General features: G+C 44.2%; 1 protein-coding gene across 2 annotated transcripts in view; it reads right to left on the bottom strand.

Moving 5' to 3' along the window:
* LOC131224718 (uncharacterized) overlaps positions 1-19,059 on the bottom strand; it is a 59,437-nt gene that overhangs the window by 28,164 nt on the left and 12,214 nt on the right. The window contains exon 1 of one of the 2 annotated variants that reach the window (XM_058220029.1): positions 16,041-16,067. The exons of the other annotated variant lie outside the window; for it this stretch is intronic. Within the exon in view, the coding sequence (XP_058076012.1) occupies positions 16,041-16,052 (12 nt within the window). The 5' untranslated portion in view covers positions 16,053-16,067. Of the gene's footprint in view, positions 1-16,040; positions 16,068-19,059 lie in introns of those variants that run through there. 2 annotated transcript variants of the gene reach the window in all.

Below are 19,059 nucleotides of genomic sequence, written 5' to 3' on the forward strand. Positions count from 1 at the left end.
GTTCGGGGAGGCCTTTGAAGTTGTTGGATTTTGCTTTGGAGATGACATAGTCATCGACCCGACAACAAAGAGGTGGGAGGATCTTAGAGTTGCACGAGTCTGTGTGAGGAAGAAGAAGACTGCCATCGCCCCATAGTAGATCCTGGTGGTGGTTGGCGAGGAAAAGGTCCTTGTCCGGGTAGGTACCAGAGCTTGTTGAAAGGGCTATAAGACTTTTTAATGGAGATGGATGGGTCGGGAAGGCTGCATTCTGATAAAGCTCGATATGGGTTGCAGGAGCAAAGAATCACTGAACACATGAACGGTGGTAACATAGTGTATTGAATGTTTACCATGCTCCGGGTACTTTGGGGAGATGGCAGTCTTCTTCTTCCTCACACACACTTGTGCAACTATGAGATTCTCCCACCTCTTCGTCGTCGAGTTGATGACTATGACATCTCCAAAGCAGGATCCAACAACCTCAAAGGCCTCCTCGAACGGCAGTTCCCAAAACTAGGATCAGACGTCATTCTTTCCACCTGAATTTTGATCGATCAAACCACTTGCACATATGGGCAACTCAACCATCCCTGAAGAGGGTGCTGATGAAGATGATCCTATTACCGTTTTCAGACAACCGAAGGGATATACACACATTTAAGCTACTAAGCTATTGAAGAACCTTGTTATCTTCTCCCAGGTTACAACACTCTGAGTTCCAAGCCCCCAGATTTGCCATCAAAGCTCTTTCCTTCAATGTCTCCATTAGAGACTAGTGCAATGCCTTCCACCTATCCTCCACCACCACTAGTGTGTGTGAAGAAGAAGAAGACCACCATCACCCCATAGTAGATCCTGGTGATGGTTGGCAAGGAAAAGGTCCTTGTCTGGGTGGTACCGGAGCTCATTGAAAGGGCTACAAGACTTTTTAATGGAGTTGGATGGTCCAGGAAGGCTACATTCTGACAAAGCTCGAGATGGGTTGCAGAAGCAAAGAATGATTGAGCACATGAACGGTGATCTTGTGGTGTACTAAATATTTACCATGCTACGTGGGAGGAGGTTTGTCTGCAAGAAGTTAGTGGGAAAGCAGTCTCAGTGGAGAGGACACGTACCCATAGCAAGGTGTAGTGAGAGACAATTGTCTCGATCTTCGTCAAGAGAGCCTCAACGTCGAAGCTATGCTAAGCCTACCAACTGCCTCGGAGGTTTCTCGATCAGAGGAAGGGAAGGCTTCGTACGTGGAGTCTAGAGGGTGGCTCGTGCTACTTCCATGGAGAGGTGTCGACTAGAGGCGATTGTGATCTACCCAAGGTCAGGGACAAGTCTCCGTTTGTCAACATGTGGTTGGTCGAGGAGAGGTGGGGTTAGGTGGCGAGTCTTCAACGGAGAACTTGACATGTTTCACTCATGCCTTCTCAGGTTCGTGTGCAGTTTTAGTTGCTTTCGACATACAAGTGGGGGATAACTTACTACCCCACACAAACAAGGGGTCCCCTTTTATTCCCAACTCCTTGCCCCCAAACTCAATCCTCCTCCCCCCCCAAAAAAAAAAAAATAAATAAATAAATAGATGAGACGTTTCTCCTCGATCCTTCATTCAAAGTTGAAAGGCTATCTAAGCTATCTACAGAGGACAAAGGGGCTTGTGTCGAGTTCAATTCGTATTGAGATGGCGCCATATTCAGGTGTCTTTGCTCTAGATTCTAGGTCAAGTTGGTGACATTGCCTGGCGAGGAGCAGCTGATGAAGATTTTAAACGTAGTTCCATTGCATGCAACTAGTCTCGTGGATGGCTAAGACTCAGATGGGCCTAGCAGTAGCAGCGATACCTTATCAAGGAGGAACTTGAAGGATCAAGTGGCAAATTCGGGGCAAAAACTATAATAGGGATGGCATTTACCACTTGGGCAAATCAATCATTGTGATGTTTGGCTATAACAATGGAGATTACATTGCCTTTTTCTAGTTCATACTAGAAAAGGGGACCTAAAAGATGAAGTCGAATGATTAGGGTTAAGGTTTGAAGCCTCCCAAGGGATGCAAGGAGTTTGTTAATCTTGGAGTCTCGTTGTCATCTAATCGGGTTGAAATTCTTAGAAGTGCCAAGAAGGGTAGGCGAGCTAGGACAGTTGATCAATGAGGCTCATACCTTGAAACGTAAGCAAGTTAGGATGTTCACAAAAGCGACTCCAAGCTGGGGATGTTCGTAAGAGATTCATGGCCCAAGTGCTTGTGTTGTACGAGACAAAGCTTCAACCTGTCAATCAGAAGCTGATAGATACTATCTGGGGTGGTCGAAATAGAGATTAGGTTGGTCGCGAGGTTGTGGGCTCAACGGGAGGCATTTAAGTGATTTGGGATTCATCTTGCTTGTATAAAGAGGACTAGTGGGGAGGTTCTTTCCGAGTTTGTGGTGCCGAGAGAAGCATCATTGGGGTTCAAGTATTTGACTAGTTGTTTACAACAATGTACGATCCAAACTAGCCAGGGCTAAGGCCCATGATTATGGGATGGACTAGACTAAGTGTGGGTAAAATGGTAGCTACCATGGTGTGTTAAAGGCGATTTTAAAGTCGTTTGATTCTCCTATGAGAAGCTCCATGGTGATTGCATCACATGGATTGTGAGAGAGCTTTCCAGTTGGGAGGATAGGAATGATCTCAGTGATATACTAATGTTTAATGTTATATTTACCTAGTCCAACGGGCAGGAGGGCAGCCATGTCGAAACTCAACAAATTCTTGATTATGTCGTCTTGGATGGAGTCATTCCCGTTGGTGAAGCAGAGAGGCCTCTTGAAGCCAATCTCTAATCATTGCCCGGTCCTCCTGGATGCGGTTGATGATAACTAAGGCCTGAGGCCCTTCAGGTTTGAGTTGGCATGGCTCGAGGCGGATGGTTTTCACAAGTTGGTCAAGGAGTGGTGGTCTTTCTTCTCAGTAGACGGCTTTGTGATGCAGCACGGTCTAAACTAGAATGCATGTGTGAGCACAAAAATGATCTAGCAAAATAAACTAAGCAAATCAATTGAAATATTCACATTCCACATCATAGTGAAGATAATAATAAAGGCAACATGCAATGGTTGCATACCATCATCACAATCCTACAGTACCGTATTCAAATCATGCGTGGATTAGATCCTGCAAGGGATGGGACAACCCGATCTTGCATGGTTTCAATCCAACAATCAATGCAGCTTCTCTAGTCCAGGAAATCAAAGGATTTCTAAAATAGGGACAGCTGGAAAATCTGAGAGAGGGTTGGGATCCATTCTCAGATATTCAGGGTCAATAGCAACCAAAAAAAAAGACTAGGCATAGAAAGAGATGAAGAAGTTTGAAGGGCTAGAAAAAGAATTTAGAAGAAGAGGAGATTAGGGGAGGAGAAGAACTTACCACAGAGAGAAAGGGGAAGGAGGCACCAAGCTTTCATTAAAAAACATCATTAGGTTTAGGGTAGAGAGCACCCTATTTATAAAATTCGGATTTAAAAGAAAATGATTAAAATACCCCTATAACAAAAGTAAAAAAAAATAAACGCGCAAAACAAAGCTTTCTTAAAATAAAAATAAAAAAATCATGCGTAACAGATCAATCTTCTAACTCATCCTACACGTGTGTCCTCCTAATGTGGGGTCTTCAATTAATCCAAGGACACATGTAAGGTCCTCAAAATCATCCTTAATTGTGTCATTAACAAGGTCTTCAAAATCATCCTTAGTTACGCAATTAACTAGATCTTCAAAATCATCCTTGGTTGTGTCATGAACCATCATCAAGCCATAAAGATGTATTCATCGGCCGCCTTCGTCTTTGATAAACTTTAAAGGGTCTAATGTCCGCATTAACTCCCCTTGGGTGAGAAGAACTTGGCTCCGACGAGTTAAAACTTTTGTGCGTCTCAAGAAGGCCTGGATCAATCCGCTGCAGTTTCGCTTCTTTAAGCCATGTGGAATCGGATGGTGGCTTGTTCTTCCATTTGAAAAGGTACCTTTGGAAGCCCCCATCTCGTGTAGAAATAATCTCCTCATCCACTATCCCTTCAATCTCTTCCTTACAATCAATTGATGGTGGAAGGGTGGAGTAGGTTGAGAAGTAAAGTCGGAAAGTGGCCAAGGGTGGGAAGAAGAAACAATGGAAGGGTTAGGACAGAGGACTAGATTTTCCACATTGATCATCGGATTTATTCCCATTTCAAGTGGAAGGTCTACCTTATACGCATTCGACCCAATTTTACGCAATACTTTGAATGGTCTAGCACTGCGAGCTTGTAATTTCTTAGTGGAACCCGGAAGAAACCGCTCTGGTCTAATCCTAACCATTACATAATCCCCTTCATTAAATTCTGTCCACTTACAATCTTGGTCAGATGAACATTTATAACTATCATTACTTGCATTTATTCGTTGTCTAACATGCGCATGCAAATCAAGAATGTGTCGTGCAAATGCATCGGCTGACTCAGAAGATCTTTGGGTAACTGACATGGTTACCAAGTCTATGGGCGTCAAAGGTTTGTACCCACTAACAATTTCAAATGGACTCAACCCTGTAGATCTATTGACTAAATTGTTGGAAGCAAACTCGGCTATTGGTAGAAATCAAATCCCAAGTTTTTACATGTTCACCCACTAAGCATCGTAAGAGGTTTCCAAGACTGCGATTAACCACCTCAGTTTGGCCATCAATTTGGGGGTGGTATGCAGTAGAAAATTACAAACGTGTTCCCATCATGTGCCATAGTGTCTTCCAAAAATAGCTGGTAAATCTGACATCACAGTTAGACACTATGATCTTAGGTAAACCATGGAGACGGACCACACCACTGAAAAAGACATTAGCAATATTAGGCACATCTGAAGTTTTAGAACATGGGATGAAATGCGCCATCTTAGAGAAGCGGTCCACAACAACAAAAATGGAATCGTGCTTTTTAATCGTCTTGGGAAGCCCAAGCGCGAAATCCATGCTAATGTCTTGCCACGGAGCATGTGGCACAGGTAATGGCATATATAATCCAAAATTTTTCTTTTGTTGCGTCACCATCTGACACGTTCTACACTGCCCTAAAATTTTGGCGACATCTCGCTTGAGACTTGGCCAGTAGAAACGATCCTCTACGAGGGCAATAGTCTTATCGCGGCCAAAGTGGCTAGCTATCCCTCCCGAATGAAGCTCCTAGACGAGGAATTCAAGGAGGGACGTACAAGGAATACATAAACGATTTCTTTTAAAAATGAATCCAGCTCTCAACAAAAAATCGCTCGCACCTTGCTGATCACTCGAGAGTGACATATAGGTACCCCCAAAATCTGGACATGTGGGGTACTCGTCTCTCAGTTACTCAAAGCCGACAACTCCCACACTCAAAGAATTAAGCAACGCCACTTTACAACTAAGGGCATCGGCTAGTTTATTCTCTACTCCGGCCTTGTGTTTCAAGACAAACAAATACTCTTGAAGGAACGCAACCCACTTAGCATGCCTTGGGTTAAGTTTCTTCTGGGAGTGAAGATAACATAATGCCTCATAATCAGAGAATAAGACAAATTCCTGTGTTAGGAGGTAGTAGCGCCAATGTCTCAAAGACTGCACTACCGCATAAAATTCCTCATCATAGGTAGAGTATTTTTGTTTTGCCTCATTCAGTTTCTCACTAAAATAGGCAACATGATGACCCTCTTGATTAAAAACTCCACCTATACCAACACCAGATGCATCACACGCAACTTTAAAAACTTTAAAATAGTCGGGAAGGCGCATAACGGGAGCTTCAACCATCTTGCCCTTAATTTCTTTGAAAGCCTTAATTGCGGCTTTCGACCACACGAATTCTCCCTTCTTCATACACTCTGTAATGAGAGCCATAATTGTGCTAAAACTCCTAATGAACCGATGATAGAATGTGGCTAAGCCATGGAAGCTTCACACTTCATGGATGTTCCTTCGTTCAAGCCAATCAACTATGGCCTTGACTTTCTCTAGGTCTGCACGCATCCCTTCTGCTAACATTATAAACCTTAAGAACACAACCTGACTGGACATGAACGAACATTTCTTAAGGTTAGTGTATAATTTCTCCTCCCTAAGGACGCTACAGACCAACTTCAAATGTTCAAGGTGTGATTCTCTAGTGGTGCTATTTTCAGCATATCGTCGAAGTACACCACTATGAATTTTCTCATGAACGATCTCAAGACCTGGGTCATCACCCACATGAAAGTTCTGGGTGCGTTAGTGAAGCCAAAAGGCATGACCAACCACTCATATAGCTAGGGCTGTACACGAACCGGGCTAGCCCAGTTAACTCGCTCGACTCGGCCCGAAAAAGCTCAACTCGGCCCGACCCTGAACTAAGTTCGGGTTGGGACGGGCCATTTTCTTCAGCCCGAAACTGAGTTCAGGCCGAGTTCGGATAGGTCCTAGTTCGGCCCGACCCGGCCCGAAACCCGACTTGACCTAGCCCGACTCGGCCCAACCTGGCCCGACTTGGTCAAGTGGGGTGTGTGTGTGTGTGTATTCAAAACCCTACCCGTCCCTTTCCCCTTTACCCTTCTGGGATAGTTCACCGCCCATCTTTGAAGTGACAATGACTCATCCACCTCACAGACGTATAACTTGAACAGCTTACATTCATCCAAATACAAAATGGAATTATAATGTCCTGACTAGTTAGATTTTTTGTTGAGTCTATAGTTCAACTATCTAAACCGTTAATTGAGGGCCTTGTAATGGGACGCGGATTACCTGCCAAAGCCCTTCCCATAAACTTGTTGTAAGGTTCGAAACTAGCCCGAACTCGGCCCGAACTCGCCCGATTGCTAACCGGGCCGGGTTCGAGCTGGACATGTTGGCCTGGTGACTGGGCTGGGCCGGGTTCAAGCTGGGTGTGGCTGGTGACCGGGCCAGGCCGGGTTGAGCCCAGTTCGACTCGGATTGACTCGTGTACACCCCTACATATAGCCCATCCTTCGTCTTGAAGGCTGCCTTCCATTCATCACCGGGGTGTATACGGATTTGGTGATACCCACACTTGAGATCTATTTTGGAGAAAATGGTGGATTTAGCCATCATGTCTAACATGTCATCAAGCCTAGGTATGGGAAACCTATACTTGACCGTGATTTTGTTGATGGCTCTAATGTCCACACACATGCGCCAAGTGTCATCTTTCTTAGGTGTCAGTAAAGTAGGTACGACACACGGGCTCATGCTCTCCTGGATGAAACCCTTTCGCAGGAGCTCATCTACCTGCTTTTTCAACTCTGCATGCTCTGCAAGGTTCATCCTGTAGTGAGGAAAGTTTGGTAGAGTCAACCCAGGGACAAGATCAATGGCATGCTGGATGTCCCTCATGGGTGGCAATTCATCCAGCAAATCTTCAGAGAATACATCTCTATACTCCTCTAAGACCGGGGCTACCTCACGGGGTAACCCTACTGGTACCTCTAGTGTAGCCTCTCTAGCCACTAAGGCATACACCATAGAATCCTCCTCGGTCTCTCTTTCAAACTCTTTAGTTGTGATGATGTGGAGAGACTTGGGTGTGGATTTCCTCACTTCTTTAGGCTCACTAGCCTTCTCACCTTTCTTCTGTGCAGTGTTTTGTGGTGGCATAGGATTAACTTTGACCTTCTTGCCATTATGCATTAAGGTACACACATTAGAATGGTCGTAGATCGTGACGTCATTATCGAATACCCACGGTTTGCCTAGGATGATGTGACCTACATCCATGGGCAACCCATCACACCACAGGGACTTCTTATAAGACCCGAACTCGATGGGTACAAGACAAGGGAAGTCTTGTCTACTCATGAGACTTTGTACGGGTCAGGATGAGGGGTGGCCTCTAACTTTAAACGGCCTAAGGTGCTAGTGGAAATTACATTCTAGCAAATCCCCCTGTCCATTATCACCTTACAATTTTTCTCGCCACACTTGGCGATCATGTAGAAGATAGTATTCCGAAGCCAGTCAACACTACTTCTAGTCTGGGCTAGCACACACCTGACAACTGCTAGTGTGGCATCATCACCCACCTCATCCTCATAACTCAATGATCCTATGGGCTGATATTCTTCGACTTCAGAGTCGCCCTGATCATACTCGTTATCCTGAGAATCGCCTATGACTAAGGCTTTTCCTTTGCTCTTGGGACACTGAGTTGCAAAATGGCCAATATTCCCACATTTGTAGCATCGCACGTTCTATCCTCCACCTGGACCAGCACCAAGGATGTCTTTTCCCTTGTCATCCCTAGGCCTAGGCGGAACATTCGCATGCGCCTTGGGTTGACTACCAATGTTGGGTCTAGTTCCCTGAGAACTAGTCCTAACATTAGAGTCTCGGGAATCGAGAGTCTTCAGATACTGCTCTAATTCCTGCACCGCTTAGTACATCTCATCCAAATCTGTCACGGGACGAGCCCAAAGCTCATGCTGAAGATCCGATTGAAGGCCCGTCTTGAAACGCGTGAGCATTACTAGAGGGTCTTCCTCAATGTCACACCACATCATAAATTCCTCAAATTTTGCAATGTATTCCGTAACAGGCATGGATCCTTGGCGTAAAGATTACCATTGTTCCAGGAGCTTCTGGCGACAAGAGAGAGGGAGGTACTTCTCTCTTAGCATAGTTTTCATCTCGCTCCATTAGGAAACGGGAGCTCCTCCCACCTGTTCAATCCTATGCTCTTTATTGGTCCAATACATCTTCACTTGCCCCACAAGCTTCATTTTGGCAAACCGCACTTGTCGGTTCTCAGACAGCTCATGTCATTTAAAATAGTGGTCCATGTCAACTAACAAATCAAGGAATGCCTTGGGGTCAAAGCGACCATCAAAGCTCGGGGAATCAATCCTGACATTCTTCATGGCCCTCTTGTCAGGATCAAAGCAGTCCTGATATGCCCGTTCTCTACCCACATGCCCGCCATTAGTGGGGGTTTTTCTAGGGGTTGGCTCCTCACCAACACCACCTGCCTGCGACTGCACATCTCCCCCAACAGTGGGGTTCTCCCTTTGGGATGCCTCTAATCGCTCAAGTCTAGCTTCGATGGCAGTCAGTTTTCATTCAATATTTTTGTTGGATGTCTCTATGGCAGTTATCTTTTGGAGTAACTGAGCGAGGTGATCGTTTAATTGCTCGTTACTCATGATGGGGTGTTGGCCAAAACCCTTACCACTTCTAGTGGGCGTACACCAAAAACTCGAACTCGATTTTCCTAAGCCCGTCTCTTAAGGTTTGAACAGACCTCAATATGGATGTATGATCCTATTTCAATATGATGTATGAATGCTGCGGATTTTCACATTTAACTAGAATGAAAACACAAATCTGGAAATTCAGACTTACATCTCACAGGACTGTGAATCTGAAAAATAAGGTTCACAATTTATGTGGCATGTAAATCTGGAATTATCTAGACAGTCCTAAATGAGAAAACGGATGATCCTAAGTTCAGATAACTCGATTTAACATAAACCATGCAAAACCTGGCTCTGATACCAAATTTGATGCAGGACGGTCTAAATTAGAATGCATGTGTGAGCACAAAAATGATCCAGCGAAATAAACTAAGCAAATCAATTGAAATATTCACATTCCACATCATAGTAAAGATAATAATAAAGGGAACATGCAATGGTTGCAAACCATCATCACAATCCTGCGATACCGTATTCAAATCATGCGTGGATTGGATCCGACGAGGGATGGGACCTCCCGATCTTGCATGGTTTCAATCCAACAATCAATGCAGCTTCTCTAGTCCAGTAAATCAAAGGATTTCTAGAATAGAGATAGCTGGAAAATCTGAGAGAGGGTTGGGATCAATTCTCGGATTTTCAGGGTCAATAGCAAAAAAAAAAAAACTAGGCATAGAAAGAGAAGAAAAAGGTTGGAGGGCTAGAAAAAGAATTTAGAAGCAAAAAAGAGATAAGGGGAAGAAAAGAACTTACCATAGAGAGAGGGGAAGGAGGCACCAAGCTTTCATTAAAAAACATCATTGGGTTTAGGGTAGAGAGCACCCTATTTATAAAATTCGGATTTAAAAGAAAATGATTAAAATACCCCTGTAACAAAAGTAAAAAATAAAAGCGCAAAACAAAGCTTTCTAAAAATAAAAAATAAAAAATCATGCGTAACATATTAGCCTTCTAACTCATCTTACATGTGTGTCCTCCTAATGTGGGGCCTTCAATTAATCCAAGGACACGTGTAAGGTCTTCAAAATCATCCTTAATTGTGCCATTAACAAGGTCTTCAAAATCATCCTTAGTTGCGCAATTAACCAGATCTTCGAAATCATCCTTGGTTGTGCCATGAACCATCATCAAGCCATAAAGATGTATTCGTCGGCCGCCTTCGTCTTTGATAAACTTTGAAGAGTCTGATGTCTGCATCAGTTTGCGGGGTTCAAATTATTCATGAAGTTAAAGCTACTTAAAGAGAAGATTAAATTTTGGAACGAGGTTCTCACGAAGCAAGAATTATAAGTAAATTGTCAAAATTTTCAAGCATGGCTAGACTTTGTCAAAGTTGGGCAACTCATTCATAGCCATCATTCCCAAGAAAGGTGTAAAATGTCTAAAAGGATTTCAAGCCCATCGGCCTCATTGAAGGCCCCTAAAAAAATCCTAACAAAGGTTTGCCCACACTATTTCGAGTGGTTCTTTCAAAAGTTATTCTAAATCTCAAGGTGCTTTGGTGGTAGGTTAGTAGATCGTGGATGGTACCTTGGTGGCTCATAAGTGTCTTACCTCGTGGGATGGGGAGGCTTAAAGGGCATCATCCGCAATTTGGATTTGGAAAAAGCTTACAATCATGTGGATTGAGATTCCTTGGACTACATGCTTGCTCGCGTGGGCTGTGGCTAGAACCAATTTTGTGTTAGCTCGACTAGATTCTCAGTGTTGATCAATGGATGCATGAAAGGCTTCTTCAAGGCATCGTGGGGTGCGGCCTTCGACAAGGAGATTTTCTCTCCCCTTTTTTGTTAGTGGTGGTTTCGGAGGCTCTTAGTAAAATGCTACGTCAATCCTCCCATCTACTTTGTCTTTGTTTAGATACCCGAAATTAGTTTTGGAAGAGAAATTGAGGAGGGATTTCCTTTGGTAAGGCATGATAGAGAATTGCAAGTTTCATCTGTTAGAGTGGGGAGAAGTTTGTAGGCCTTTCAAAGAAGGCAGGTTTGATATTAGGAAGTTGGAGATCATTAATCTTACCTTGCTCAGCAAGTGGAACTTGCGTTTGGGAACAAAAGAAGGAAGGTTGGGGAAAGAGGTAGTGGCTAGTAAATACGGTGTAGGAGTCGGGGCTGGTGGGTGAAAAGCTCATTAATTTATAGGGCGTCTACTATTAGAAAGTGGTAGCAAGCATAGCGAGTAAGTTTAAGGAGAGGATTTGTTTTTTCAATAGGGAATGGTGAAAGAGTGCATTTCTAAGAGCATGTGTGGCTGCATGAGGCTCCACTATACCCCCCTCCTTAGAATTGTTTCCCGACTTCAGAGCATTTGATCTTCCATCAATTCAAAGGATGATGGTGTGGGGCAAGGGAAAATCTAGAAAGTTACTTGTACGATCCTTTAGCTTGCTCTCTCATCCATTGGTGGAAGCTACATGTCGCCACACTGGCTTCGTGTGGTGTTATGGTGCCCCACCCAAGATGGTAGCTTTTGCCTAGTTGGTGGGAAGGAATAAAGTGTTCACAATCAATAACCTGTAGAAGTGTTCAATGATCATTGTCAATGCTTGTAGCCTTTGCTTACAAGTTGCCGAATCGATAGACCATTTATTTATTCATTGCCCATTCACAAGATCGGTGTGGGAAGGTTTTATTGAGCTTTTCAAAGTATCTTGGTTTTGTTGGGGAGCATTGAGATGATGTTTCTTACGTGGCATAGGGATAAACAGACACGGATCAGGTACTACCCCCACCTATCCCAAGTTCGGCATAGGTAGGGGCTCTGAGAGGCCACCGTGATGTATGGTTTTATCCACACCATCCATCCATCTTGCCATATCATATTAGGGTATAAACGCAAAAATGAGGCAAATCCAAGGCTCAAGCGGACAACATGGTGGGGATTAAATGCTTTCCATAAAAAACTTCTTGGGGGCCAAAAAAGTTTTGGATGAAGCTGATTTTTTTTTTTAAAGGATATCAATCTGATATGTGTTTTCCCTTCATCCAGGTATATGTGACATTATGAACAGGTTGGATGGCAAATAAAGCATTACGGTGAGCCCTAGGAAGGTTTTGTTAGGTGCGTCATTATCATTGTTGCTCCGTATGGTGTGGTCCACTTGAGCTTTGGATCTACCTCGTTTTTTGGCTTATACCCTAAAATGATATGGCGAAATGAATGGACAGTGTGGATAAAACCCATCATCACAATGGGCCCCTCAGAGCCCCTGCCTATGTCGAGCTCAGGACTGGCGAGGGTAGCAATCTGCATCCGAGGTAGACACAGGGAATGGTGTTAAAATTTGGAAGCTAGCATTGTTAGCTGGCCTTTGGACTTTCAGGGGCAAACAGAATAATCATTGCTTTCACAATTCTTATGTTCCACTCCAATTGGTCCTTAGGAAGGCGAAGCTAGCGGTTTTAGACTGGACTAGATGATTGTTCGGGTGTGTTCGTCGTTATTTTCTACACTGGGTGCGTGGACATGCCAGAATTGGAATTCCGGCTCCAATTCGAACTGAACAACAATGACCCCGAGCGCCGAGGTGGGTAGACACGTAGTGTATGATCGAGGTTTGAGGAGATCAGTCGCCTATTCAGCCACTCGCTCAGTGTGTAAAATCGGATAAGGCGATTTTCAGAGGGTGGGGTTCGTCTTTTGATGATGGGTCACTCATTTTTACCTTCCATACGAAAGGACTTTTTAATATAGATAAAATGAAATGGGAAAGAGATTCTTACAGTCAGTCACGAAGAACAATTGCGGAACACTCTTTTGATGGTTGAATTGAGTCCAACGTGCTAGCATAAACTCAAATTACAGCTAAAGCTTACCAGCTACTTGGTTACCGCTACGGATTACACTACGGAATGTAAACAGCGGGCTGAAAAGTAAATGATTATACTAAGGAATGTAAATTGCTTGACAGGAAGAGTATAGGATTACACTATGGAATGTAAATTGATTGGTAACTGAAAGATAATTGAAAGATAATGTTGGGTTTCTTTGGTTTGGTATGAGACGATTTTCCTTCTTGATTTGCTCTGCTATTTTATAGCTTGATCTAGACGTTCTGGATCCTTCCCACGTTCCGACGATTATGGTAACCGCTCTTCATTACTTGGGTTCTAGATGCTTCCCACTTTCTACTTTCTTCACTTCCCTTTTCACCATCTGTTTAGCGACCATGAGAGTACGATCGCTTCTCTAATCATTCAGACTCGGTCGTCCTTCCTCTCGACCGCTCTAAGTGGTGCATGGCAACAATTGATATGTTGTGGCTCCACTTTCCGAGGCAGCTCCGTACATATCTGCAAGAAAATCCATGAGCGTAACATGCGTGCCCGTACAGATCACACGAAACCTATTTTGATTGGTCACGGCAGGACTCGGCCGAAACGGGTACGAACATTGCCCCCCTCGTCACTGTCCTTTTGGTGAAAAGCGACAACGACATTAAGAGTCCTAATTAATGCCATAATAAATGTATGCACACGTCGCTCGGATGGGAAACACCTTCGACCGCTGCTTCGTGGTATTTTAGTATCGGTCGTGTCTAATCGAGGCGTTGAAGGAACCCCGTGCCTACACGTCTTCTCTAGCCGTTTTGCTAAGATCGTGATGATACCTCAATAAATGCTCTCATTTTGTCTATATAAACACCACTTCGAAATCACTTTCCCTCAATGCTCTCAGTTTCCTCTCCTGCTTGCGATCTTCTTCCCAAAATTCTCGCTTCTTTCCATTTGCTCTGCAATGGCTGCTGCTTCTTCTTCTGCTCCTTCATTCGACCATAGAGACACCATGGCCATCATGGATGTACTTGGCAAGAAGTGCATCGAAGACACGATTTCCAAATCTCCCTTGGGCGATGAGATTCTTTTCATGGGTCCTGCGTTCTCTACGGAGATCACGGCCGATGAGATTCATCCTCTGAATCCATTTTTCCCGATCTGTCTGAGAGAAGAAATTTTGATCCGATATGGATTTGTACCTGATGCTAGGAATACTCTGAAGACTCCTCGGACGCGGCCGAAGCCCCTTAAGGATTGGGAAGCATGGTTCGTTCGAGTATCTTCCCAATATGAAGAATCATGGAGGAACACCGGCATCTATGAGTGCATAAAACTCTTCGTTCGAGAGTATCGAGCCAACTCGGCCCTTCTTATTGCTCTTTCGACGTTTTAGAGTATGTCGACAAACTCATTCCTCTTCGGCTGCGGTCCAATGAGCCCCACATGACCAAACTACTGCCCTTTGGCATGACGTTTTATGCGGGTGCCGTTTCTAAGCGGCGTAAGGATTTTCCGACCAAAGCTACTAAGGCCTACATTAATTTACTGAAGGCCTACCGCAAGTTTGAGGGCCCAGTCAATGAAGATGAACATACATCATTCCTTCTCCTCTGGATTTGCCGACATCTCCTGTGTGTGAGAGCTCAACAAGTCACCACAAAGTATGTTGCTTCGGCCAAACAACTTGCTCAGGGCCATAAGGTCGCCCTGGCACCTTATGTCCTCAGCCACTTATATCGGGGTCTTTACAAGACTACCCGTAAAGGGATGCATTCTGCAGGAGGGCCCATGTGGCTCCTACAGATGTGGTTCTTTGCAGACTTCCGTCCTACCCTCTTCCATCACACCATGCATAAAGGGAAGCAATAAACTTCCTTCGGCGATCGGCTTCTCCACACTCTCCCAGAGAGTCTTACGGTCAAGCATTACCTCAATGGCTTTTTCCTTCTTAACAAGACTAAGGAGGACCAGTCCTTCATGCTTTTCTCAGAGGGGAAAGACATATAGACCGAGATGGCTCACTGGGTAGTATGAGCCATATGATGAGTACTCGGTCGGTCGGTTCCACCACGCCTGGGCGAGTTATGTTCCTGGCCAAGATCTTTCCTATGGAGGAACAATTGAGTTGGGCGAAAATGCTAAGGCCGGGGTCGAGCAGTATTATCCATTATTACTCGCTCGACAACTTGGTTTCGTATAGTGCATTCCATGCCCTCTCACCCATAAATCCTACAACCAACCTTCCTATGACCGAATCATAGTGACGGACGTGGAACCCTATGTGTCTCTTAGCAACACGTACCGCAAAGAGGCACTTGCCTTGGTGATCCCTAGGTATCCTAACTTTCCCCGGGTGATGGATAGCTTCCTCACGTGGTGGGATCTCCATTACACCAAGTTGTTGGGCATCCAGAGTGCGACCGAGCTCACTAATCAACTCATCTCCCAATTAGAGGTGAAGAGCAAGAAGAGAACCACTACCCTACCACCAGCGCCCTCTGCCAAGAAGGCAATGAATAGGCTGAAAACCAGGTCGGCCGCTCCTTCCCCAAGTCTAGCTCCCACGACCGAGGTTGCTGTCCTAGCGGGCCAAGAGATCACAAAGGAGAATTTAAATTCTCCAGAGCCTGTCCTCCAACAAAAGATGGCTCCTAAGATGATGCAAGGACATGTGATGGCCTAATCATAGATGCATGTATAATCAGGTTGAAGAGATTCAAATAATAACATAAGGCAACTAATTGTTGTCAATCTCGTCGATTAAGCAAATCTCAACACAGAGATGAAAGCATTCCGTCATGATCATGCTCCTTGGCATAGAATCACATAAACGGTAAAAAAATGGACCTAGGGATATAAGGACATCCCAGATCTAGCATAAGTCAATCCATAATCAAGTTGGGATCCAATTCTCCTGAGTAGCCATTCCTCTTTTCCGTTCAAACCAAAAGGTTATATCCAAAGAGGACCGAAAGGGATGACAAAGAGAGAGGTTCGAGATGAGAGGGAGTACGAATTCTAGGGCATAAAAATAAATTAAAAAAAAAATTAAAAAGGTTGATTCTTACCTTTTCCTGCATCTCGAAGATCTGGAAAGAATGACAATCTGAAACCGGGTGGAATCCTCAACATCCAAGTGTCAATCCTGAAACCCTAATCTCTTTGGTAAAAGAGGAAGAAAGCATATGAATTTCTATTTATTCAATAATAATAAAATAGGGTTTCTCACAGTGTATATATAAGTCATGGAAAAGTAAAAGTGCACTAAAGCCCCTGAAAACAAGGAAAATAACAAAAAGATGAAAAAAAGCAAAAAAAAAAAAAAAAAAAAAAAAGCACTAAAGCCCCTGAAAACCAAGAAAAGAAAAGAAAAGAAAAAAGCCTAAAACTAAAAACACCCGCACGATAAGGTGTGAAATCCGCCCCATGGGCTTGCGGTTAGAATGCAATCATGCCGCTCCTACACTCATAGTGCGTCAGAAAATGGGTCCGATGGACTCAGCACCCATCCATATCAACTCTTCCGCTTCAGTACTCTGCCAGTGACACCTCCTCCTCTGGTACACTCTAAAGGGTGCACCACTGATGTCTGCATCAGAAGAAGATTTCAAACTTGGAAGAACTATCTGGCCAACCCTCCAAAACCCATGTTCTCTCATTCCAACGCGTCAGTCCTCTCAAGCCACCTCCAGAAACAGAGGATCGACCGTTACCAACATATGACAAGCCCCATCAACCATCAGGTACATCTTCAGCCGAGGCCATAGCTGCTTTCGAAACGTATTGCAAAACAAAGTATTGGCTCGATCTTACCATCGCAGATTATTCAAATGAGATCGAGAAGGGGCTGAAACGGCATAAAGAAGCACACTTTAATAAATGTTGGAATAAATGTTGGTGGGATAGAAAGAGGTTGAATAATCCCAATCTTCCATTCGATGAGAAGTATCACTTGCCCTATCGTCCTAATCTGCCACCATTCCCCACTTCCACTTGACCATTGGCAACCATAATAAGAAATCCTCAAGCCATTGGAGGTCAGCCAGTCGTCTATGTTGTTCGATCCGACTTAGGTGGAAATTACTCGCTTGTATATCTGTTTGCATTGAATTTTCCCCTTTTGTATCCATTGACTCTTTTCTGTTTTTCTTGAAGTTACTCGAGAGCTGACACTTGCCGAGAAACAGTTGGTTGTGGCCCAACCACAGTAACAACAACAGCAGCAACAACAATAATCCCATTAGCAACGACATTAACCTTGACAGTCCCAGGGGTCCCCGACCCCATGATTACTGAGATCCCAACTGTCGGTTCGAGTCCTCCTGAAGTCGGCAATTTTCCTGATGACTCGAAGTACATGATATAAGTTCCCCCCAACCCTGCACTAGTTGCTCAGAGTGTGATCGCAGTGCCTCCCTCTCAGCCCTTTATTGTGAAGTTCGCTCCTCCATTGCTGCTCCTGCCACCACCCGCAATGGTTGAGGAGATCCCAATCTTGACTGAGCCTGAGCTTGCGGTCGCTGAAGAGGTGGTCGAAGAAATGGTCGAGACTGGGAGGATCTGGTCGAGGAGAAGGTCATAGGCACTTCAGTTGAGGCTGTTGAGACAACTTTGGCCGAGGTCAGCAAGCCAATCGCGGTCGAGGTCGTTGAGACAGTTTCGGCTGAAGTTGCAGGGCCCGCTGCAGTCGAGGTCATTGAGACAGTTTCACCTGAAGTTGCTTCGACCGAGACTGCTCCTGCCTCCATCAGTAAAGACCTTCCTCCAGAGGCAGATATCATCTCTTCCTTCCGAAGGGCTCTAGCTGGGGAGACCATAATGGCTAAATCTCCTTCTCCTTTCGGCGATCTACAAGATTTAAGGGTCGAACTCCAAGTTTTTTTACAGAAGGGTCTAGAGGGGTCTCTCGACGCTGAGTCAGTCGATAGACTCGACCGCTTGGTTGAGGCTTACCGTGTTTTCTCCTGGTCAAACTCGGCCCTAGTCGACAATGTACCTGTTGTCTAGGAACTTCAGGGGTTGCTCAAGACCTGCTTCCATGTTGGTGTTGTTGTCTACCAACTTGAAGCAGAATGAGCTGCGGTCGAGTCCAGGAGGAGCTCTGCGGACGCCATTGCTCAAGAGCTTGAGACCGAGCATACCAAGCTGAAGGCCTCTCAGGCAGAGCTGGATAGCCTCAAGATCCGAAAAATGGCTCTGGAAGCGGAACTGACAACGCTGAAGCAGGAATTTGCAGGCAAGCATAAAAAATATCTTCAGCACAAGGAAAAGGTCATCTGACTAGCATCTGCTGTTCATTCTCAAACAGCAGATATCGGTCGACTTTCTCGGTCGGCAGCTAAGGAATCTACACTACAAACAGCGAAGGGCCAGTTGGGGGGCAGCAAAAGAAGCGCTACAACGTCTTTTATCTTCCTATTTCTGAGTTGTAATCATGTATTTTCCCTTTATACACACACACACACACACACGGTCGTTGAGCCATTTTTACAACTTGTCGCCCATCTACTTGTCCTTAACTCTTGTTATGTGTGACCAGTGTTTTAAATATTGATGATATTGACCGATATATCCCACGATATTTCTTGTATCCCACCTATGCAATACGAAACGCATAAATAGTGGAATATGCATGTTCGATTTGGTGAGCATTTTTTATTTTCGACTCTTTTTTTTTGTAAATCATGTTAAGTCAGTGTCAAATTGTTACAAATCCATGTTTTTTCATGTTTTACACGAAAAGTCATGGATTGTGAGCTTCGATTTTGAGATTTGGAGAAGGACCAAATTGTGGAAATTTGGAAAAAAAATAAAAATTTTCCAATTTCTCTCAAATCAGTTGCAATCTATGTCCAAACATGAAATCAAACATGTAACCTGATTTAGTGATTCTTCTTTTGCTTTTGAATGTATTGCTTGTGTTTCCACACGTCTTTTTACACTTATAAATCATATGAATAAACTTTGAATATACTTGCATCAATTCAATTAGACAACGCATAGATTAGGACCCCATGTAAAGAAAACCTATTATGTGCAATCGTTTTTTGTAATGTTTTGATTTGTAAGTGGTATTGATGTCTTTTT

This window comes from Magnolia sinica, chromosome 14, assembly GCF_029962835.1.
Source record: "Magnolia sinica isolate HGM2019 chromosome 14, MsV1, whole genome shotgun sequence".
Taxonomy (NCBI): domain Eukaryota; kingdom Viridiplantae; phylum Streptophyta; class Magnoliopsida; order Magnoliales; family Magnoliaceae; genus Magnolia; species Magnolia sinica.